The sequence below is a fragment of the Loxodonta africana genome, chromosome 4 (genome assembly GCF_030014295.1).
Source record: "Loxodonta africana isolate mLoxAfr1 chromosome 4, mLoxAfr1.hap2, whole genome shotgun sequence".
NCBI lineage: Eukaryota > Metazoa > Chordata > Mammalia > Proboscidea > Elephantidae > Loxodonta > Loxodonta africana.
In genome coordinates, this window is record NC_087345.1 from 168,238,480 (window position 1) to 168,262,978 (window position 24,499).

A 24,499-nucleotide genomic window follows, 5' to 3' on the forward strand; every position below is an offset into this window, starting at 1 on the left:
GCTGAAGGTGTGACCTGGCACGGTAGCAATGGACAGGGAAATGGGTGGGTGAACCCAGGGGACGTGGGAAACAGAACTGGAAAGGACGATATCAGGAGAGTGGGAAGAAGAGATGGAACAAAAGATGATACTGAGGTTTGGGGGCCGGATGCTTGAAGGAAAATGGCTCCAAGATCCAAGGCACAGAACATAGAGAAGAATAGAGTTAGATGGATGAGGAGTGGGAGGGCTAATGTGTCATTCGGGATCTGTGAGTTTGAGGTGAGAATATGGGCACAAGAGTATGTCTTCAAAACAGCCCTGAGGGACTTGCTTCTCTCCAGCTTACTGAAAACCACAGAAGCCTCATGCTAGACTCCCATGGGAAAACATTTTGAAAAGGAACCTGAGGCTGTATTTGACAAATTGCCAACATTTCTCAAAAAAATTAAAGCCATCTCATCAAGTCACTCTGCAGCTTTTTGCCATCTTTAGGAGGCAGCCCCTCCAGAGAGAGGCGGGACAGAGAATTCAGTGACAGGTAGTTGTGGGCCTTGGCTTCCATTCTAAAACAACAAATAGACCACTGCATGGAAACAGACACACACAGTCAGGGAAATGGAGGACAGCTTTTCTTCTCCCATCGGGCTTCCTTACTGACCAGTCTGAGTTTTACCATAGTTAGACTTAAAACCAAAAAACAAAACCTGTTACTGTCAAGTCACTTTCCAGCTCATATAGCAGCCCTATAAGACAGAGTGGAACTGCCCCATAGGGTTTCCACGGAGCCGCTGGTGGATTCCAACTGCAGACCTTTTGGCTAGCAGTTGAGCTCTCAATCACTGCACCGCTGGGGCTTCTGATGAGACGTAGCGCTGTAGAATGTGTAGGATAGCAGGCAGTATGTGCCCAATGTCACAAAGCTAGTGAGTGACAGAGCTGAAATCAATCGCAAGAGCCAGCTTTATTGAATGCTTACTGTGTGTCAAAGTCCTAAGCACTTTACCCAAGCTGTTTATTGCTGTTCTTTCACACACAAGGAAATGTAGACATAGAAAGAGTAAGTAACTTGTTAAAAGTCACACAGCTAGAAAGTGATGGAACTTAGATGAAACAGAGACTGTCTGGCTCCTGAACTCCCCTCCCTTCATCACTGTAATCTACTGCTTAGAGCCCAGGTTTATTGACTCTAGGGTCATTCTACAGAATAAGGAGATATTTTCTTGAAAGGAGCTTTCCAGTGCCACAGTTCCATTATTATTCATGAAGCCATTTAGTCCTCTTGCCAGGAGTTGTAGCCACTGGACATGAATTGCTTTTGCTTCTGTGTCCTCCATTCCAGTCCTAAAATATCTGACAGCCAATGTCAGAGCCAAAGAAAGACCAGAAGATGAGCGGGACTATTCATTTACTTAGATAAGATCCTCTGGCCACTAACTGCTGTCTGCCTGGCTAGCTGACATCCACCCTCCGTCAAATGGATGAATGGGATCTTTCCTAGCTTCTCATTTCTTTCCAAAGCTCTAGCACCACCAAGCAGTGGGAGCAGGGTCAGCCCAAGCCCATTGTTCAGCAAGAGGACAAAAAAACCAAACCCACTGAGATGAGTTGATTCCGACTCTTAGTGACCCCATAGAGTTTTCAGGGCTGCAGATCTCTACAGAAGCAGATTGCCACACCTTTCTTCTGCGGAACCACTGGTAGTTTTGAACCAACAGGCTTTCGGTTAGCAGTCCATCGCTTTAACCATTGCACTACCAGGGCTCGTTTCAGCAAGAGGAGCAGCAGCAACCCAGGGGCAGTCTGGATGCAGCGGCCATGTGTTGTTCTACTTTCCTTCCTCCTGTGGGTGTACACCAAGGTCACGTTCACAATCACGATCCTCATCCTTAGGGATCCACCAGTCTCAGAAGACATACTCAGAGACTCACCTGACCTAAAAAAAGTGTGAAATGAATCATGGGAACTGATGGTGAGAGCAGTCACTTCCCTGGGGGAGCTGGGGTTGGGGGAGGAAGAGGAGGCAGAAACAGCACAGTGGAGCCAGGGAGAGAAGTTGAAGAAGGCTGCAGGGATAGTACTTGATCTGGGCTCTAAAGAATAAATAAGATTTAACCAAGTGAAGCTGAGAAAGGTGACATCCCAGGAAGAAGAAATGACATAAAAAGGCTATTCTAGGAGCAAGAGAACAGAATTTTCTGACAACAAAAATAATCTGGTGTGACAAAAATGGGTAATGGAAAGTGAAGGAACGCAAGACTGAACACATAGACTGGGGCTTGCCCGTGCAGCTTCATGAGCCGTACTCCGCCGTTTGGAATTTAGGCTGTATGCAAAGGGGAGTGGTCAACAATTCAGGAAGAAGAGAGGGCTATAAACAGAGTTCGATTCCTCTGGTGACCTGTTGGAGGGTGAAATGGAGCCCAAGAGTCAATTAAGACACTATTGCTGTATCCAGACTAAAATAACAATTATTATCGTTAAAGGAGTCTGGACCAGGACAGTGGTTCAGATTTTTCAAGTAACATAAATCCCTGAGCTGAGAATCGCTGCTGTGTAAGCCACAATTACTGACGAGAGAGCAGTATATTTCTCAGGTGTGTTGGGACAAAGAAGATTGAAAACCTTTGTGGTTTAGAAAGATAACTCTGAATTAGAGAAGAGATAGAAGCAGGAAACTCGCTAAAAGCTATTACAAAAAAACAGGTTTGAGAAATTTGGTAATCAGTTAAGTAGGAAGAGGAGAAATCGAGCCAAGAGAAGAACAGAATTAAGCAGCGGACTGTGTGATGTGTATGTAGTCCAGGCTCTTTGACTAGTGTTAGAAGCAGGGACGATGGAGGTCCATGGGTGAGGGGGTGCTGTGTGTGCACAGCAGCCCCCTGCACCTGCCCACTGCTCTGCTCCAGCACTGGCTAAAGTCAGGACACTGGGCAGGATGCTCCCCTGAATCTAAGGGGCTCTCGACCCACCATGGAGACAGAATGAAGGCTTCCATGGGAGCTCTGGAGAATATGGCCATCTTGCTTCTTAAAAAGCAACAGTGAAGTTACATTACTGAGCTGTGAGTCCGCAGGTGGTGCAAATGGTTAACTCACTCAGCTACTAACTGAAAGGTTGGTAGTTCAAGCCCTCAGAAGAAAGGCCTGGCAATCGGCTTCTGAAAAGTCACAGCCACAAACACCCTAGGGAGTGCAGTTCTACCCTGACACACCAGGTTGCCATGAGTCAGAACTGACTTGATGGCAACGTTTGTTTTTTTCTTTGTTTTGTTTTGCTTTTATTTACTGTCTCTGTGGGCAAGGAAGATGTTGAACATTTTATAAGCCCACTTTTGGTTTTGTGAATTTACTGTTGTCCTGGAGCCTGAGAAACAGAGCCATAGGCCCCAGAAGCTCTGCTGCCCATCCGCAGGGCCTTATAGTTTGAGCCTGTCATGGGATGCCACTTCTCACATGATTTGGTTTATTTTAGGGCCAACTCTGTGACATGGAATCCACACAAGATGATGGGTGTCCCTTTGCAGTGTTCAGCTCTCCTGGTTAGAGAAGAGGTATGTCCTTCTCGACTTTGCCTGTTTTAGTCCATCCATGGGTTTGGCTGTCTATGTACTATTGGCTTTCTCTCTCAATGTCAGTATCTTTAGGTCTTTTGTATAGAGTTGCTCAGATTCTCCAGAGAGTACTCTTCTAACGCCTGCCTATGCTTAGAGAGGAAAACAGGCTTAGAGGACCTCAATTTTCCAGATATAAACTTTGACCTAATCTCCAGGTTTTCCGTATGATGCCCCTTTTCTTAATTGTGTCCTCTAAGCCAGAGGTCCCCTATTTTACTCTCTCAAGAAATTAAATTTCCAATTTTTTCTGGAATGTAAAAAGGGTTAGTTTTGCCTTAAGAAAAAATATACATGAACATCGGGTTAGGGTTACTGTTAGCATTTAGGGCTGGGGGGGTGTGTGTCTCTCTGTTAATTATATTCAATTATGTTTAATATGTAAGGAGCCCTGGTGGCACAACAGTTAAACACTCTGTTGCTAACCAAAAGGTTGGCAGTTCAAACCCACCCAGTAGCTCTGAGGGAGAAAGACCTGGAGATCTGCTCCTGTAAAGATTACAGCCTAGAAAACCCTACGGGACGGTTCTACTCTGTGACATGGGGTTGCTATGAGTTGAAATCGACTCAACGGCAGCCAACAACAATAACATATTTAATATTTATTGCCGTGTTTAAAAAGTAAGGCATCTGCATATGTATTAGCCAGCAAAGACCACTTTGATTTCAAGGTACTTCTGTTAACAAATCCTAAGGCCCTTCTCTGTAGCTTGCTCACACTCAGTCGACGCCCCTACATCTCTCTTCCAGGATCCTGAGGACGTCCCAGCTCCTCAATCCTATACTTATTTAGTTTATGAGACACAAAATAAGGAGTTTCAGTTTATCCCCATTAAATTTTATCTCCTTAGCATGCCCAGTTACAGGGATTTTTAAATCTTTATTTTATTTACTTTAAAAATATTTTGCTTTTTCCTAATTATAAAATTAACACATAATTATTTCAGAAAATTTAGGCAGTACAGAAAACATAGATAAATTTGAGGTCACCTAAATTCTATCACTTGAAGATAAATATTTTAACTTTTTTTTTAGTATTTTCTCCCACAATTTTTCTAGGAATACATTTTTTAAAGAATAAAATTCCTATCATATGTATCATATCTACATGTTTGTCCTTCTTTATACTTAACATAAAAATGGTGAGCATGAGCTTCTAAAACATGATTAATGGCCTCAACATATTCTACAGTATAATTTAATTAACTGTACCCCAATGGTTAAGATATTAACCAATATTTTAAATACTGGCTTGCTAAAAATCCATGAACTTATATCTTTGATTGGGTTTCTGATTTTTTTTTTTAAATAGATTCTTCAAAGTGGGATTGATGAGTCAAAGGGTATTATTATTTCTGTGTTCCTAATACCGTGTGTTGTCAACTGTAAATTTAAATAGTATGCCTTCTGTGTCTTCATGAAAGTAATTAATAGAAATACTGATTGAAGACAGAACCTCCTTCCAAAATGAGATGAATACATTGAAAGATATTCTTTCAGACTGGTTTTCTATCAGTTAAAAATTCAGTTCAATATTGTCTTAGTTATCTAGTGCTGCTATAACAGAAATACCACAAGTGGATGGCTTTAGCAAATAGAAGTTTATTCTCTCACAGTCTAGTAGACTAGAAGTCCCAATTCAAGGTGCCAGCTCCAGGGGAAGACTTTCTGTTTCTGTCAGCTCTAGGGGAAGGTTTTTGTCATCAATCTTTCCCCGGCTGAGGAACTTCTCAGCTCAGGGACCTCTGGTCCAAAGGATGAACTAAACTCCTGGGCCTTGTTTCTTATATCTCAAAAGAGATTGGTTTAAAACACAATCTAATCTTGTAGATTGAGTCCCACCTCATTAACATAACTGGCACTAATCCCACCTCATTAACATCATAGAGATAGGATTTACAACACATAGGAAAGTCACATCAGATGAGAAAATGGTGGACAATCACACAATACTGGGAATCATGGCCTAGCCACATTGATACACATATTTTGGAGGGACACAATTCAATCCATGATAAATATATTATCATATACCCTATCTCATGCAAAGGAGACTTGGTGGCTCAGTGGTTAAGCAGATAGGAAAGGATGGTGGTTAAGGAAAGGCTCCCATAAAGGCTACATTCTGGAAAACCCTATGGGGCAGTTCTGCTTTGTCGTATGGGGCCACTATGAGTTGGAATCGACTTGACAGCACCTAACAACAACAATCTCGTACAAACTTCAGCTATATTACTGGAAATGCTATGATTTTTTATTTAGATTTCAGCTAAATGCTCCCATCATGCTCTTACAGACAGGAAGGGAAATGCAGGCCGGATGAAAATAGAGTGAAGGCAGATTCGGGACTGCTCAAAAGACTATGTCATAAGGACCTGCTGATTGACAATTTAATGTCACCCAGGATAGAGCCTTGTGGCCTGGTACCTAACCCTGTACCATTCAAAATATTAATCAATGGTGAGAATAAACATAGAAGCTTATTAACATTTCAGATGACAGGAAACTGGGAGGGAAAATAAATGGAAACCCTGGTGATGCAGTGGTTAAGTGCTACAGCTGCTAACCAAAACGTCGGCAGTTCAAATCCACCAGGCACTTCTTGGAAACTCTATGGGGCAGTTCTCCTCTGTCCTATAGGGTTGCTGTGAGTCGAAACAGACTCAACAGCAATTTTTTTTTTAAATGACAGAATTAAAATGCAGGTTGATCTTTACAGGCTGGGACAGGGAACCACGTCTGAAAAAGGGAAGTTGTTCGTGGGGACAATTGCAAGGACCAGCTCTTATGTCCAAGTATCCCAGAACTCATTCCTTCAAGTTAATTCGGACTCATAGTGACCCTATAGGACAGAATAGAGCTACTTTGTGGGATTTCCAAGGGGCAGCAGTAGGATTCGAACTGCTGACCCTTTGGTTAGCAGCCACTGCACCACCAGGGCTCCTGTCCAAGTATAGAATAGTAATATTTTGACTGTGAAAAAGGCCTAATATTTAGGTTGAACTGCGTGGTCAACAATGAGTCAAGAGAAAAATACAATTCGGTCTAATTTAATGGGATTTTAGCCTGTAATAAGAGAAATGGAGTTTCGTGTTGAGGGAGGTGGTAGTCTCCCACTCTGGTTAGGCCACACCTGGAAAGGTTCACTTAGCTCGGTGCCCGATGTGAGACTCCATCAATCTAGAGCTCAAACAGAGGTGAACAACTGGTAAAGATGTAAAAGCAATAGTTGGAAGAAGCAAGAATGTTTAACCTAGGGAGGAAAAAGAGAAAGAGAGCTGAGGGGAGGATAGTGGTCTCACAGTTTAAATGATCTCAAGTGGAGATTAGCTTTTTTGTTTTATTTTAACTGTGGGGTACTAGGTTAATGTCTTCATTTTTTAGGGGTGCCATAACAAAATGCCATAAAGTGGATGGCTTTAAAGAACGGAAATTAATTTTCTCACAGTTCTGAAGGCTAGAAGCTTGAATTCAGGGCATCAGCAGGGCTATGATCCCTCTCTGGTCAGCTCTAGGAGAAGATCCTTCCTGGTCTCTTTCAGCTTTCTTGACTCTCCTTCACTTATAGACGGATCCTCACATGGTGTCTTTGCTCTGTGTGTCTCTGCCTCCTTGCCTGTTCTCGCCTTTGATGAGATACCACTCAGAAGGGCTTAGGAGCCATCCTACTTCATTACAACCTCATTAACTGATTAAAAAAAAAAAAACAAACCAGCTGCCACGGAGTCGATTCTGACTCATAGTGACCCTACAGGACAAAGTAGACCTGCCCCATAGGGTTTCCTAAGAAAAAAAAAAAAACACTGCCATTGACTCATAGCAACCCTATAGGTCAGAGTAGAACTGCCCCGTAGAGTTTCCAAGGAGCGCCTGGTGGATTCGAACTGTGACCTCTTGGTTAGCAGCCATAGCACTTAACCACTACGCCACCAGGGTTTCCATGGGTTTCCAAGGCTGTAATTTTCATGGAAGTAGACTGCCACATCGTTCTCCCATGGAGCAGCTGGTGGGTTCAAACCACCAACCTTTTGTGCCACCAGGCCTCCTTCAACTTAACTGATAACGGCTGCAAGAAACAAAACAAAACTATTTCCAAACAAGATCACATTCACAGGTACAGAAGTTAGGACTTCAACATATCTTTCAGGGAGACGCAATTCAATCCGTAACAGTTAGTAACACTGGGTGGTAGAGATGTGATAGCAAAATCAGCATACACAATGATTTTAGGTCTGAGTTGGAATCAATCAGGAGAAGACATTTCTAAAAATTAAGCTGTCCGACATAGTAATGAATGCATTATGTAGGGATAAATTCATCCTCAGAGGAGGAGATCAAACAGTTTGAACAACCACTTACCAGTGACAGTATAGGAAGGATTCCTTCATGGGCAGGGAATAAATCAGCTCTGAGGTCCCTCCTACATCCAAGAGTCTACGAAGCTCTGACAGTGTTTTCCTTATTGGCGTCCAAGGAATAACACTGTTGCATATGATTTTAGTAAGTATTCCACAGTAAGAGGGTTCTGGGTTCAAAAAAGCTTGAGAATCAGCAAATTAAAGAGTTTAAAACAAGTTTCACTACTCTGGAGCTTGTGGGAGCCCATAATATATGTGTTGCAAGTATCTAAAAAGGAGGGAATTATGGTATGGAGCTTGCTAAGTTTATTTGATCATGGGAATCTCTCTTTGCACAGCAACTATTAACATGCTTCAAATAGTTTGGAACATGGTGGTCTATAACTTTTCACTGATTCTGAACCAGGATATTATTTCACCAAAGCCTTCCGTATGCAAAACCACATCACTTTTACTTATGTTTTTGTACAACAATGAGATTGATGCTGGTCGTCATTTGGGGGGCCATTTGCTTTGAGCAGTTTTTCCTACCCCGGTAGGAGCCGGTTTGATCTGTCCATAGTTGCACACTCTCTGAAGTGGTCATCCTTTGGGTTGGTGGCACCTATTGTGAGCTTGTGTGGCCGGGGGAAGAGAGGTAACCAAGTTTCTGTGACCATGGAACAACATAGAAATACCTGTTGCAATTTTCACATCTTCATAATGAGCTTCAAGTGAATTTTCTTTTTCAAAATCAGTGTCTTCTGACTGCTCTTATACAAACATTGTATTTAATTTTTCTTAGTCTCAAAAATAATTTAATAGATTCCAGTGAATATGAAGCGTACACTACAAAATACAGCCCAGTTCTACTTGTCTAACACCTGGCATCTGATTTCCCAGGACGTTAATATTTTAGTCACATTACATTGTGGTAATTCGGGTAATTTTTTAAAAAGGGTTTTCACTTCTAACATCAACTAATTGGTTACATTTTAGTCTTTTCTCCTCTTGTCATGAGTCAGAAGAGAAACAACGTCAAAGCTTTTGTAAAATAGCCATTATACTGTAGATAAAGAGTCAAAGGCTTCCTGAGGTTCGTGACAAATGGAGACGTGGTGGGGTTTCTAATGAGGAGACTGGCAGTGCTATTTTAGTTAAAAAAGCATGATTCATTCCTTTTTCTTTGGAATAGTTCCATCACTTTGCCACCCATTTTCCATAGTAGGGTTATGGTGCTAGGGCCAATCAGTGGTCCTTGTTCCCTGGCAGAACAACAAAAATTTCCACTGTAACTTCCTTAAGCAACTCAGTAGGAAAACACGGTACTGAAGCTCTGATCATTCCTGGGAAGAACGTGGCGTTTGAAAGGTTGCGTATGTAAATCATCTCAAAATAGCAATACCTTTACATTTTTAGACTTTAACATGTAGATATGATAGCCATGAGCCGTCCTGAAGTCTGTGATTTCCAGAGAGCTCGAACACTAGCAACAACTAAATGATAAAGGGCTTGAAATAAACATGGATGAAACTTTAGAAGAATTGCTCTGATAATGTATTACAGAACCAAAGAGTTGCCAAAATATTTTAATTACAATGAAACTAGAATTTCAGATTGTTCTCCCAAGGAATGAACAATCTGATTATGTCTTCATCCCCACCACACACACACACACATGCACACACACACTGCTTTTAAATAAATGCCTGCTCTCTAGAAGGTGAGTAAAAGTGTTAAGTATACCCTTGTTGCTAACTTCTGGTGACACTTGACCCTGAGTCATTTATCCCACAGAGCTGACCTATCATGGAAGCCCATACCATCCAGATATTGGCCTCTTTTTTTTTCCATTTGATTTTCACGGTTTCCTTTTTCCAGGATGTACAATGTCTCTCTCTCTCTCTCTTTTTCTTAATAATTTCCACTGCAATGTAAATTGAATAGACTACTTGATAAAATCAATAGAGGTTCCTAAGTTTTCTCTTCTCTCTTTTAGGGATTGATGCAGAGGTGCAACCAGATGCATGCCTCCTACCTCTTTCAGCAAGATAAACACTACGACCTGTCCTATGACACTGGAGACAAAGCCCTACAGTGCGGGCGCCATGTCGATGTTTTTAAGTTGTGGCTAATGTGGAGGGCAAAGGTAAGCACGTGTAGACCCGCTAACTGGTGGCTAGGAGCAACAACAATTTCTGGTGGCGCCTATGATGACATGTTACAAAAATGATTTCCAAATTGAAAATTACCCAAGATTAAATTTCTTTACTGCTATTTCCAAATATCTGCATCCTACGTGAGTAAGAATATAATGAAATCCTTTTTTTGTTCTTTTAAGACAAATTGCTTCTAATGCTTACTCATCTGGAAAACAAACCCATTTTGCTTTATAGGGCAAAACTCCTCGATTCTTAAGAGGTACTTTTTTTTTTCCCCCTTTTTGTCCCCAGTTCTTGGTTTTTACCAAATGGTTGACCACTTGGGTAGGTTAATGCAAATTTGTACACATGTATCCAGAGAATACAAAGGAAAAATAAAAAAAAAAACTACCATGATAGCTTGTTTTTGACCTTTCAAGAGATAATTAAAAAAAAAAAAAAAAACTCCAGAAATATCTACTCACCTCCTTTGTACAGTTTCTCTGTTTACCTCTAGAGTTTAACTGTATGTGATCACAACTCTCTTAGAAAGGTAATCTCTGTGACTAACGGTGTGCAGTATTGGTGGGACTTACTTGTTGTCTTCAAAGGGCATAAATATTATGTTTAAACATAAACAGGCTAGAAAGGTAAAAAAAAAAAATTTTTTTCAGATTCCTAACTTAAATGTCACAAATAAGTGACTGCCCACCTGGTATGAACTATAGCAATAAATTCTACATGCTGCTCTCCATAAAATTTTTCATAGTAAACTGAATTGCCAAAGCAGTTCAGAGAGAGGGGCAGCTAACAAGAAAAAAAGGGGGCTTGGGAGAGAAGCAATGCAATCTGTAACTATTGAATCAAAGGAAAAGGCAGTTTAAATGAAAAGATGGTGTTGCTTAATGCAGACATAACTCTCAGATGGTTTGCAGGGAGGTTGGACTACATATCCTTCAGGCAACCTTCCATAATAATATTTGCCCCAGCTGAACTTTCTCTAAGTGTTACTGAATATTGGGTAGCTACCTAAGGCTGCACTGTGTTGCCTGGGAAGGGTGGTGTGATGGATTCTGGTCCCTTGAGCTGGGCAGAGTGTGGGAGTATACATTCCCGACGGAGTGTGAGCAGTGAGAGGGTAAATAGAACCATGTTTTTCAGAAGCCCCTTCACCAGAGCCCTCAAGCAGGGTGTCCAGCCTTTCACTTAGGAGTATCCATCTGAGCCTTTAGCTTCCTTCTTAGTGATTCAGGTCGCGGTGACACAATGTTTGACGAAGTTCACAATATACCTTTGTCATTCTCACATTAGAGCTTGGTGGCAGAAAATAGCTCCTCAAGAAATGTTTGATGAAGGGATGAATTTTGAAGAATCCCCTAAACGTCTTCAAAACTTTGAAAATGAAACATGGATCTATTCCCATAAATATACAACATGAAAACCAGGTGCCCTGAGCTGCTAAGGACACACTAGAGTTTCCTATGTCGCTCCCCATGTACCTCTTTAAAAAAAAAAAAAAAAGTTGCTGTTGAGTCAACTCCAACTCATGGTGACCCCATGTGTGTCAGAGCAGAACTGTGCTCCATAGGGTTTTCAATGGCTGGTTTTTCTGAAGTAGATCACCAGGCCTTTCTTCCAAGGCACCTCTGGGGGGACTCAAACCTCCTACCTTTCAGTTAGTAGCTGGTATGTTAACCATTTGCACCACTCAGGGACTCCTATGTACCTCTTAAACATCCAGCTAAAAAGGCAGTCAGACTGCTTTTGGTCATCCCCAGAGTACAGTCCTAGACTAGTGAAGGTGAAAGGACTCCTACTCTGGGCTGTGGTAATCCCACTGCCTTTGCAATGCAGCAGTCATATTGGCTCTGACCGTATTCTGGATCCGGTATATGAAAGTTTAAAGCCAACTTTAGACTGGTCCAAAGGATTCAGTTTGAAGAACAGTTAGCTTCCCTCCCTCCTACCGAGGGTCCAACCCAAGGTCAGCCCAAACTCATCCTAATTTCCTTGGTACTCATGGACTCATGGAGCACATGGCACAGGTGCTGGTCTGAGCATTCAGGCATCAGCCCAAGCGCATTCTTGGAGTCATCAGGAACCAGTTGGCCTCCTTTGCGACGATGGGCTATGGCAGAAATCTCCAGAGAAAATTAATTTCTAATCCCATTAGATTTCTTGGAAACCCTGGTGCATAGTGGTTGGTTAAGTGCTACAGCTGCTAACCAAAATGTAGGCAGTTTGAATCCGCCAGGCACTCCTTGGAAACTCTGTGGGGCAGTTCTCTGTCCTCTAGGGTCGCTATGAGTCAGAATCAACTCAACAGCTACGGATTTTATTAGCTTTCTTAGAAGTAGTCTGTTGTTAAGTATGTTACAGGTGTTCGAAGTCACTGCGCTAGGTTCATCCCACTTTTCCCTGGGATGATGAGACCTTGTGAACACAGACGACAGGCCCGTTTTATCTCCATGACAATGGCTCCTTCGGGTTTCCATGTTGGATTAGTCACTGGTAACCCAGTTAAAAGTGCTCTTGAGATGGACATTAGCTGTTTCTATAAGCTTTTCATTAGCAGTCAATAACCGCTGAAGGATGTAGGAGGAAAGTCATTTTGCGGAGTAATTCCCTAGTGTGTACTGACTTCTGTTAAACAACTCCAATCCGAGGCTGTGCTGCTGTTGTTCATAAGTCCAGATCCAGGCTCCCAGAGCTGGCAACTAAAAGTCCTCTGCGATAATGTTTGCCATTACAGACACAGGAAACCTTTATCCCCAAGGGAGAAATCTAATGAGCTTTGCAGAGTGGCAGGCGAACCCAACAAAAGCGTCTGTGTGCACCCTAAGATTCAGTCATTCATTTGTTCAACAAATATTCATTGAGCCCCTACTATATTTGTTCTAAGGGAGGTACTTTGGTGAACAAAGAGGGAGGTCTGAGAATGGACCATTTACAGGATGAGGGGGACTAAATGGGTATCCTGGGGGGCGAGGGAGGGCCTGTGTTGCTGCTGCTTCTCTGCAGGATGAGACTAGCTCAGCTTCCTGTTGTCAGTGACCTCAAAACTACTCCAGCGAAATGCAGAGGCAGATTTTCCCCGTGAGTGATCAAAATAATGACTTCGGGAATGGAGGCGGAGGAAGAAAAGGGGCCCACCCAGGAGAGCAGTAATGCAGTGGAAGAGGACAAAAGCCCCTGAGGGGGAGAGCATTAAGGGAAAGAACAGCCAGAAAAGCCTCTGAAAACCCACCCTGGTGTGAGGAGAGAGCAGAGATGGAAGTGGCAGAATGACCCTGATTCTCCACAGGGATCACTTTGCCCGAACCTCGTGGGCCTCTGAGGACTCGGCCTGTCTAACGAACTTTGTTCTTCTCTTACTCAGGGAACTACTGGGTTTGAAGCACAGATTGACAAGTGTTTGGAGCTGGCGGAGTATTTATACAATATCATAAAAAACCGAGAAGGATATGAAATGGTGTTTGATGGAAAGGTGTGTATTCCGATGTCTACAATCCCAAAAGAGTTTAGCCAATTCCAGTGTTTATCACTGATATGTTTTTAATGTAAATGGTGTGCTTTGCAGGTAAGCGAGGCCACTACAAAGGGGAAGCAGTAGATGCTAGGGTATCTCTTCTGAGCTGAAGTAAAAGTCAGACTTAATAAGGGCTCCATATAATGTGGGTTTTTTTTTTATAATGTGCAGTTCAGGCTCTCCCAAGGCAATTACTGATTTAAAGGTGGGAATTGTATTCTCAACTTGTCAAATACAGAGAATTGAAGTGTCCTTGGATTTTCACAATTGCCGGTTTGGGCTGGATGTGATATCTTACTTTCCTCCTTTGTAGCCTCAGCACACCAATGTCTGCTTCTGGTATGTACCTCCGAGCTTGCGTACTCTGGAAGACAATGAAGAAAGAATGAGTCGCCTCTCAAAGGTAAGTGATATGGGAGCCCTCAGTGTGTACGTTGATATGTATATTGGGCCTTTCGTGTTCATACTGTCTTTATGTGAATTCAGACACTCTGCTCTGTGTGCTTCTGCAGAGCCAGTATACACAGGACCAGTGTAGCAGAACTTTTAACGCTTCCATTTGCTTCTCTGTTTTCTTTCTGTGTTGTCTTAAATTAAGTAATTAAATGATAACCTTGATTGGCATCCCCAAAGCAGCAAAACCAGTTGTCGAAACGGATGGATCTTCCAAGCAAAGCTGGCCTCCGTTACCAGTGCAGAGAAGATAGCAATGAACTTCTGTCCCTAGAAATGGTTAGAAAACAAAGCTGCTGCTGACCTTCTTGAGATGTCAAGGTTAAGGCTACTCTGAGGGGTCTTTGGAGCTGTGGTGACTCCAGAAGGTAACAGGGCAAGGAGCGTTAATAACTCCCACTGTTTGTAGAAATGTTTGTAGAGTGCCTATTATATCCTAGGAGCCCTGGCGGAGCAGTGGTTAAGCACTTGGCTGCTAACTGAAAGGTCTGAACCTCTCAGTTTTGGAAAGTAACAAGTCTGAATCTATCCGTTTGAACCCATCAGCTGCTCCACAGAGAAAGATGTGACAGCCTGCTTCCATAAAGATTTACAGTCTTGGATCAAATTCTCATGGATTCTAGACTTGCCAGAGCCATGGAGGGAGGATGGACCCCTAAGATAATCTTTAAACCTTCAATGAAAAATATCTGCAGAAATATCTTAAAATCAAATAATAGTTTAGCTTAACTTGTAGAAAAGCTGCCTTGACCATTATGCTCTTTTAAGAACTATCTATATGGGATCAAACTGACATCAGCAACTCAAAAGATTAAATAGAACTCTTAGGGGGCAGTGAGTTTATGTTAAAGGGGGAGGAACAACTCAGAAAAGGAGAGTGAGAATGGTTACTCAACTCAAAGAATGTAATCAATGCCACCAAATTGTACATGTAGAAACTGTTGAATTGGTGTATGTTTTGCTGTGTATATTCTCAACAATAAGATAAATAAAATCTAGGGGAAAAGAAAAGATTACAGCTTTGGAAACCCTATGGGGCAGTTCTGCTCTGGCCTATAGGGTCACTATGAGAATCAACTCAACAGCAACGGGTTAGGCTCAACTTCTATCCAGTGTTAGATCTCTTACCTTTCAAAGCACCCTAATGTAGGCAGTGCTGTTGCTTCCCCATTTTGCTAACGGGGAAATTGAAGCTCAGGAAGAAAAAGTAACTTTCCAAAATCCCACGGAAAATCTAACTCCAGAGCCTGAGACCTTGAGCTTTAAATAATGCTGTGGCTAGTAAACCAAACTAAACCAGTTATTGTTGAGTTGACTCCCAACTTGTGACAACCCCAAGTGTGTCAGGGTGAAACTTTGCTCCATAGGGTCTTCAATGGTGGTTACCTTTCAGAAGCAGATCGCCAGTCCTTTCTTCCAAGGCACCTCTGGGTGGACTCAAACTGCCAACCTTTAGGTTAATAGCCAAGCACTTAACCGTTTGGCCCACCCAGGGACTCCTTGTGGCCAGTAAGACACGCTTTTTCTCTTATCCACTCCTGCTTCCGTCATTTACACTTGGGTGAACTTGGGTTAACAACCTGCACAGAAGATAGTCTTAAAGGAAGATAAACGCAGGAGCCCGTCTCCCACAGTGCTGCAGGACTGGGAAGCTAGGGGTGGTCGTGTGCATTTGAAACCCTGAGGGTTTTCATTTGTCTTTGGTTCCCATTCCCCCCTCCCCCCCGCATTTACCATAGACCGAGGAAGTGAGGGAATCCCTTCTCCAGTCACCACCTCTCCAAGGCGAGTCTCAGGGTCCTTTTCCCACTGCTAAGGATCTTGGGCTACCTGGCTGACCTTTCTATAAAAGGAAGAACAATACTACCCAGCCTAATTTTTTTTTTTTTTTTTTTGTAGCGGGAGGATTTTATGTGGACTTAAAACCTTCAGAAACACTCACAAATGTTAACCCCTGCCCGTAAGCAACATAGCATCAGACTCCTGATGCTCCGACTCCTCAGGTGTAAGAGGAAGCTTACGTCTAGTTCAGGTCTTGAAATTAAGCCTGGAATTACTGTTTAAGAAGCCCTGGTGGCGCAGTAGTTAAGCATTTGAACCCACTAGCCACTCCGTGAGAGAAAGATGTGGCAGCTGCTTCCATAAAGATTTACAACTTTGAAACCCTATGGGGCAGTTCTACCCTGTCCTATAGGGTCTCTGTGAGTCAGAATTGACCGGACAGTAACGGGTTTGGGTTTTAATTAGTGCTTCCTGGCCCTTGCTACACATTAGGCTTATGTGGGAGCTTTTTATAAAATACTGGTGACCAGGTCTTAACCCACAGAATTTAATTCTTTTGGTTTTGGATGGGCCTGGAAAGTGTTCTAAAAGTTCTTCACGGGATATACGTGTTGGGAAGGGGCAGGTTGTGGTCATATTTGAAATTTAGTAAAAGTGGTTCATTCCAGGAAGCCAAGCCCAAGAGGCAGGAGGGAGTGAATATTGTTAAAGATGATACCATTGCCTTCGAGTTGATTCCGACTTATAGCGACCCTATAAGTCAGAGTAGAATTGCCACATAGGGTTTTCAAGGGGTGACTGACTGGTGGATTCAAGCTGCCAACCTTTTGGTTAGCAGCCAAGCTCTTAACCACCACACCACCATGGAACCTGAAGATGATAAATGTTGGCCAAAAAAAAAAAAAAAGGTCTGTTATCCCTGAGTGGTGCAGATGGTTTGTGCTAGATTACTAACCTAAAGGCTGGCAGTTTGAACCCACCCAGAGGCACTTCAGAAGAAAGGCCTGGTAATCTGTTTCTGTAAAGATTATAGGCAAGAAAACCCTATGGAGCACTTTTTCTCTGTAACATATGCGGTCACCGTGAGTTGGAATTGACTGCAGGGCAACTGGTTTGGTTTTTTCGGTTTTATAATCAAGAAGAAACTGAAAGTAAGAAGACCATTCAAAAGATCAACGATGAATTTAAAAGTAAACAGGGAGAGTAGTAAGTAGTTTGACTTCATATTTAAAGCGACTCTTCTAATGTCTGTGTTTTTCAAATGTAATGGAGGAGTTTATTTAGTGAAATTTTAACATTTTAAAACATCTTACCTATGGTTATCCAGCTTTTCCCTTTCTCAGAAATTTCTCTCAGACTCCTAAGATTTAAATATAAAAACATTTTTCTAATACATAGTGGGAACATACAATTTGTGATACCTTGTAAGGTTATCTTATAATGCTTTCGTCTGAGCCCTCTTTGGAGGAAACAAGTATGGATAGATTCAAGTTATGGAAGAATTTTGTGGCTATTGTTTTTTTAAAGGTTGAAAAAAACTAACAGCACAAGGAAGAAAAAGATACCCTTAAGATAGCCCCAGGGAGCTCTTATTGATTAGGCCTTTAGGGAACAGGCTGCCTCCCTCTATCCCAATTGGGACAAACATGTGACCAAAAAAAAGTCTAGAAGTAAGTGAAAACTCTATATATTCATCAGAATAGTCAGAATCTTATTTTCTTTCTTAGCCTGCAATTTGAGATTATGCAATTAAATAGATGTTCCATGTTCCTGCTAATTTTAGTTCATCAGCATTTTCTGGAAGCAGCCAAGTGTCGTATGTATTTAGACAGCTGTAATTTTTGCCAACCCAACTAGCTTCAGGAACTGGGGGGATGCAATATCACTTTATGCCAAAATGTATTTGAGATGATGGCTGTTAATGTTAATCTTTTGACCTTTGATTGCATTCACCTGCAAAATTGGGAGTGATTGCCCTTCAATAGTTAGTGCCATTACTATGTGCTTTTCTTTGGGTTGCCCATGAAAATGAAATCAGTGTTTAATTCGCTGAGTTAAGCAGTATTGTCATTATTTTATCAAGTCTAAAGAGCAAGCATATTTTAATACACAAATAAAACTAAAGAATATTTATGTGATTTTTTTTTTTCTTAAATTTCTGCAGACACAGGGATTTAGATTCCTTTTCTAATTTGGAATTTTTCTTCCCAGGAACACATTGATTTGCTCTGCATTACAGCACAAAGGAATAAATTTCATGTCCTGAGGCTAGGATGGAAACCCTGGTGGGGTAGTGGTTAAGAGCTACGGCTGCTAACCAAAAGGACTGCAGTTCAAATCTACCAGATGCTCCTTGGAAACTCTATGGGGCAGTTCTACTCTGTCCTTTAGGGCCACTGTGAGTTGGAATCGACTCGACGGCAGTGGGTTTGGTTTGGTTTTTGAGGCTAGGATATTCTAGTAGATACATTCCCAGGACTTAATTCCAGATTTGAGAGATTTAAATTCTTTTTTATATTTATTCCCTTGGATGAGCCTGAATCTCTGCATACACCCTTAATCCTTGGGTGAAAGAAGGCTCAACCCCAAAGAAACATTCCTCTTTACATTACCTCCCCATAGACTAAGGAAGGGATAGGAGGGGACATAAGAACTAGTCAATCTAGAAGAGAAAATCTCAGTGAAATCATCATCGCGTCTACCTCCATGTTTACATGAAGAAACCAGGTCCAGAATGTGAAGTGTATGGTGAAGTGAATGTGAAGCCTGCCTGTTGCCTTTGTCTTTAGTAACTAACCAGTGATTGGACCTGATGGGGAACATTGCTGATTGCATGCATTGTACTTAGAAGATGAAAACCTCATTGTAAACCCATGATTATTTAAAGGTTGAGATTCAGAAGTCACATATTCATAGAAATATTCTATTTGGATCTAATTATCCTTAACTTAAATGAATCAAACTATGATAAAAAGGCATGGTCCCCATTTTGAACTGAGTCTTTGACATGTATCTAAAGTCTGAATCTTCTCTGATATCTACCATTCCTGGTTATGTTTCCACAGCAATGAATTTAAAAGATCAAATGCTAGATTTATAATCTCTGATGCTGAATATCTGTGGATAAATCATATATACAGTTTGGGAAGATCATATGTACAGTTAGACATAATTTAAATGTATGCCTCTTCCTAGATGACTGTTCCTATTATATTACTTTTTATAGTCACAATAGGCCTCAGGAAGCCCTCAAAGGGCCACAGGCACTGTTATGGAGTGAATTGTGCCATTCAAAAACCTTTGTTATGTGGGGACCATAGTTTCAGGGGACATCTAAGTCAATTGGCATAACATAGCTTATAAAGAAAATGCTCTATGTCCCACTTTGGTGAGTAGCATCTGGGGTCTTAAAAGCTTGAGGGTAGCCATCTAAGATACATCTGTTGGTCCCATCCCACTTGGAGCAAGGGAGAATGAAGAAAACCAAAGACAAAAGGAAAATACTAGCCCTAAGGACTAACGGACCAAATGAACCAGAGCCTACACCAGCTTGACACCAGAAGAACTAGATGGTACTCAGCTACCACCAATGATTGCCCTGACAGGGAACACAACAGAGTCCTGGACAGAGCAGGAGAAAAATGTAGAACAGAATTCAAACTCACATAAAAAGACCAGACTTAATGGTCTGACAGAGGCTGGAGGAACCCCCAAAACTATGGCCCCTAGACACTCTGTTAACCCAGAACTGAAACTAGTCCCAAAGCCCACTTGTCAGACAAAGATTAGACAAGCCTATAAAACAAAAAGTAATACACGTAACCAACATGCTTCTCAGTTCAATCAGATATACGAGACCAAATGGGCAGCTCCTGTCCAAAAGCAGGATGGGAAGGCAGGAAGGAACAGGAACTAGACGAATGGACACAGGGAACCCAGGGTGAAAAAGGGGAGCATGCTGACACATTGTGGGGATTGCAACCAATGTCACAAAACAATATGTGTATACATTTTTGAATGAGAAATTAACTTGAGCTGTAAACTTGCTTATTTGAAAATGAAGAGGACTTAAAACATTTACTGATGAAGATCAAAGACTACAGCCTTCAGTATAGATTACACCTCAACATAAAAAAAACAAAAATCCTCACAACTGGACCAGTAAGCAACATCGTGATAAATGAAGAAAAGATTGAAATTGTCAAGGATTTTATTTTACTTGGATCCACAATTAACGCCCATGGAAGCAGTAGTCAAGAAATCAAACGATATACTGCACTGGGCAAATCTTATGCAAAAAAAAAAAAAACTTCTTTAAAGTGTTAAAAAGCAAAGATGTCACTTTGAGGACTAAGGTGCTCCTGACCCAAGCCATGATATTTTCAACCATCTCATATGCATGGAAAAGCTGGACAATGAATAAGGAAGACCAAAGAAGAATTGATGCCTTTGAATTATGGTGGCGAAGAATATTAAATATACCATGAACTGTCAAAAGAACGAATAAATCTGTCTTGGAAGAAGTATAGCCATAATGTTCCTTAGAAGCAAGGATGGGAAGACTTTGTCTCATATATTTCAGACATGTTATCAGGAGGGAACAGTCCCTGGAGAAGGACATCATGCTTGGTAAAGTAGAGGGTCAGCAAAAGAGAGGAAGCCTCTCAACGAGATGGACTGACACAGTGGCTGCAACAATGGGTTCAAAGATAGCAACGATTGTGAGGATGGTGCGGGACAAGGCAGTGTCTCGTTCTGTTGTACATAGGGTTACTATGCGTTGGAACCAAATCAATGGCACCTAACAAAATAAGAAAAAAAAAAGAGAGAGAGAACTATTGAAGCTGATAGCAACGATTGTGAGGATGGTGCGGGACAAGGCAGTGCGTCGTTCTGTGGTACATAGGGTTGCTATGCGTTGGAACCAAATCAATGGCACCTAACAAAATAAGAAAAAAAAAAAGAGAGAGAACTATTGAAGCTGTAACCATCAGTCTGGTATAAATGTGGAAAACCTGTCTGTGATACACTTCTGTATGTTAAATCCTTTGTGGGCTTAGCTTTTTGTCCTAGCTGATTCTCTAACGTTTTTAAGGAATAGCTTTCAAAATATAAACTGGGGTAACACAAAAGGAGAATGAAATCTTGAAGATCTCAGAAAAGTTGCCAAAAGTCTATATATCTTCCTACATCATTGTTACTTTTTGGTAACAATTCTCTGAAATTTGTTTTATTTCCAATGTTTTTGCATTTACTGGGTCATTAAAACTCTTGAATACAAAAACAAAACTCTAGCAAAATGTCGTATCGCTAAACCATTTAACTTTGTAATCAATATCAGATTCTTCCCATTCTCCCGAAACACTGACTAGAAAGTAAAGGTATGTGGTTATAAGCACCTAATAAGTGTGAGACCAATATCCTACCATTTGTTATTCCTCTTACCATCTTTAAGATCCTCAAGAAGTGGAGGCAGTTCCCTCAAGGAAAAACAAATATGGCTCCAATTGTTTTGTTAAAAACTGAAAGTGTACTTGATATTGGGTCCTTTGACTACGGGGAGAATCTTGGGGAGAAATAGTCACCAAGTTGATCTGGTCTCTCCCACAGGTGGCTCCAGTGATTAAAGCCAGAATGATGGAATACGGGACCACAATGGTCAGCTACCAGCCCTTGGGAGACAAGGTCAACTTCTTCCGCATGGTCATCTCAAACCCCGCAGCAACTCATCAAGACATTGACTTCCTGATTGAAGAAATAGAACGCCTTGGACAAGATTTATAATAACTTAAGCTCACTAAGCTGTTTCAGTTCTAAAGGTAGACAATTAAGTTGTCGCAAACTGTGTGAATGTATTTGTAGTTTGTTCCAAAGTAAATCTATTTCTATATTGTGGTGTCAAAGTAGAGTACAGTTTAAAAATCAAAAAACATTGCTCCTTTTAAAAATCCTTTCTTAAGTTTAGAATACCCCTCTAGTAATTAGTGATAAAAGGCTGTGTTCTAATCAATTAGGAAAAGCTTCAAATTGTTATAAATATTTCCCTTTTAATATAGTGTGCAAATCAAACTTTATTTTCATGTCAAAGTAGTAAGATTGAATGGTGCCAAATTGCCCCCTGAATCGTAAAAGGTTCTTTGGGGTACAGTGAAAAGGATAAAGTAAATATAAAATGTATGTTGACAAATAAAAACTCTTGCCTTTTTCATAGTATTAGAAAAAAAATTTCTAATTTACCTATAGCAACATTTCAAATGTATTTAAATACATATAATTTTACAAAAGGAAAATATATATATTAAAAAGAAATCCTATTTTGTAACATATAGATTTTTATTTTATATGGGTTATACAAACTGCAGGGGCAGATATAAAAAACTAAGCCAGATTTTATTTTCTTTCTTTTAATGGAAACACAATAAAACACTTAGCAAAGTTATTTTGAAACCTAGGCCCACAAAATTCTTAAAAGGCATGATGCCTTCTTTCTGTACATGTTATGGCTTATCACATCTCTAAAGTGAGTATCTCCAAACAAACGAAAGAATACTACAAGCTCTTTAAAGTGGTAGATCAGATCAGTTACGGTCAACAACAAGATTCTCTTCCCATTGAAATTTTCACCTTGTTGACCCTTAGCTGACCTACCAGTAAATGCTACAAGCCAAGCTTCATCTTAGATTAAATTAGGGTGATCTTCTCTAGTCTGCTCTCCAATTCGGTCTGTTGTGAACAGAAGGTTGATGCTGATTCTTGAGGCATCTTCCTGAACAGTATTATTTGGTCGTTTGAATTAGGGAAAATAAAAATAAAATCTAATCAGCCTGAGTAAAAAGGAATGAAGCACGGTCCATGAATGTGGTGAGCAAGAAAATTAAACTTGGCTTTGGGAGGAGAGATCTCTGTGTGAGAATGATGACATTATCCTGTACGCCATATTGCCACAGTGCAGGAAGGGGTGATTTATCCCCTGGGTACCTGCTTAGTCCATCACCTGCCCATTCCGACTCACAAGTCTCTCCTGCTAGACTTCTTATAACTGGGTTTCCAAATAATTAACTTCTATTCCTTGAGTGTTTATTTTCCTCCCATGAAATGAGCTCCTCACCCTTGGTTTGAAGACATCATCTTAAGACCTTCTTTTTATCTGTTCCCCATCAAGATCCAAAGTGGCCAGAATATGCAGAGATAATCCGATCCCTAGAACTCAAAATAACATTTTTAAAACATCCTTCTTCCCCTGCAAGCCTGGTGGTGAGACGTGAGCTAACAAAAGCCCCCGTAAATATTTATGGGGCCACGAATGTCACATGCCAATTGTGAGTGGTAGGACTACAGATTCATATATGCAGACCTCAGATACAAATGTAGAAGTATCCGTTCTTTCTGAATGGACCACTTCTTTAATCAGAAAGACTACAGGTGTACAAGTAGAGGAAGAGGACCTTGTCCTTCAACAGATAGAAACCCCGTCATATTCTATAGACTCCAACCAACTGAAATCTTCAAGAGCTTGCTCCTACAGTATTTTTCCCAGATTATATACAAAAACTTCTTTTTAGCACCACTTGATGTGAACATGGCTTCGGACCCTTTCTGTCTAGAAAACAAATAGATTCCCTATGACGATGAGAAGAAAATTGTTCTTGCCCAAGAATTTCATAAAGGAACAAGCCTCACATTCTAGGCTTTGTCTAATGGCCAAGCATCTCTTCCCTTTCTAGAAACTTCTAGAAATTTGTTGTTGAGAATAAGTTGCCCATCTATCCTGAGCCTTAGGCCAGTGATCCCACTTCTGAGGCAGAGACAGGAGTTTATCAAACCCCTTACCTTGCTTGAAGAAGAGAATGCCCCTGATCTGGACCAACTCCTCTCTATTCCAGGATGCTTACTCCTCGGGGTACAGGTCCTATATCAGAAGCTGCTGCTTTATAACTTGGTAACAAGATAGAATTTAAAAGGAGAAACACTTGAGCCTATATATAAAATTCCAACAAAATATGTTTCACTAATAGGTTGTTTTCCCCTATACTTTGTCCTTTCAGGTCCTTCCCCAAGTTTACTAGGAGCTTTGCTCAATCCTGTGCAGTGAAATACCTGCCAACTATAGCCAGGAATGGAGACAAAATAATAGCCTAATAGGTCCCAAGAGTTTAATAAATATGCTTTTAAGAAGGTCTGTAATCCACTCAGAAGGAAGGAAGGAAAGGAGAGAGGGAGGGAGGAGAAAGGGAGGAAGAGAGAGAGGGAGGGAGGGAGGGAGGGAGGGAGGAAGGAAGGAAGGAAGGAAGGAAGGAAGGAAGAAAAGACTTTTTTTTAACATTACCCCAAATTCCCAGTGCCAAAGGCCTTTGTATGGGCCCATTCTTTACAAATTTTAGAAAATTTTGGTTTTAACTTTAACTAGAATTAACATGGCCATTTGCATTTATACAGCAATATTGTGTTTATTATTTTGAAATACTTGAAAAAAGTGCAGTATGTCTTTATTTTATCTGAGACGTATACATGTTACTGACTTCACATATCGTCACAGGATGTGAGGGAAGAAAAGGAACTCAACTGTATCTGTGACTGTGTTGCCTTTATTATATTGATAGTACTGTCTTGTCACCTCAGATCGGGGTTGTGCACTTTAGGTCTGAACTGTACAGTGTTGCAAATC

At 41.1% G+C, this 24,499-nt stretch overlaps 1 protein-coding gene across 1 annotated transcript in view; it reads left to right on the plus strand.

Moving 5' to 3' along the window:
* Positions 1–21,749, plus strand: part of GAD2 (glutamate decarboxylase 2) — an 82,978-nt gene extending 61,229 nt beyond the window's left edge. The window contains exons 12-16 of the mRNA XM_064284924.1: positions 3,454–3,532; positions 9,929–10,078; positions 13,450–13,557; positions 13,913–14,002; positions 21,445–21,749. Of these exons, the coding sequence (XP_064140994.1) occupies positions 3,454–3,532; positions 9,929–10,078; positions 13,450–13,557; positions 13,913–14,002; positions 21,445–21,618 (601 nt within the window). The 3' untranslated portion in view covers positions 21,619–21,749. The remainder of the gene's footprint in view (positions 1–3,453; positions 3,533–9,928; positions 10,079–13,449; positions 13,558–13,912; positions 14,003–21,444) is intronic.
* Positions 21,750–24,499: the final 2,750 nt, after the last annotated feature.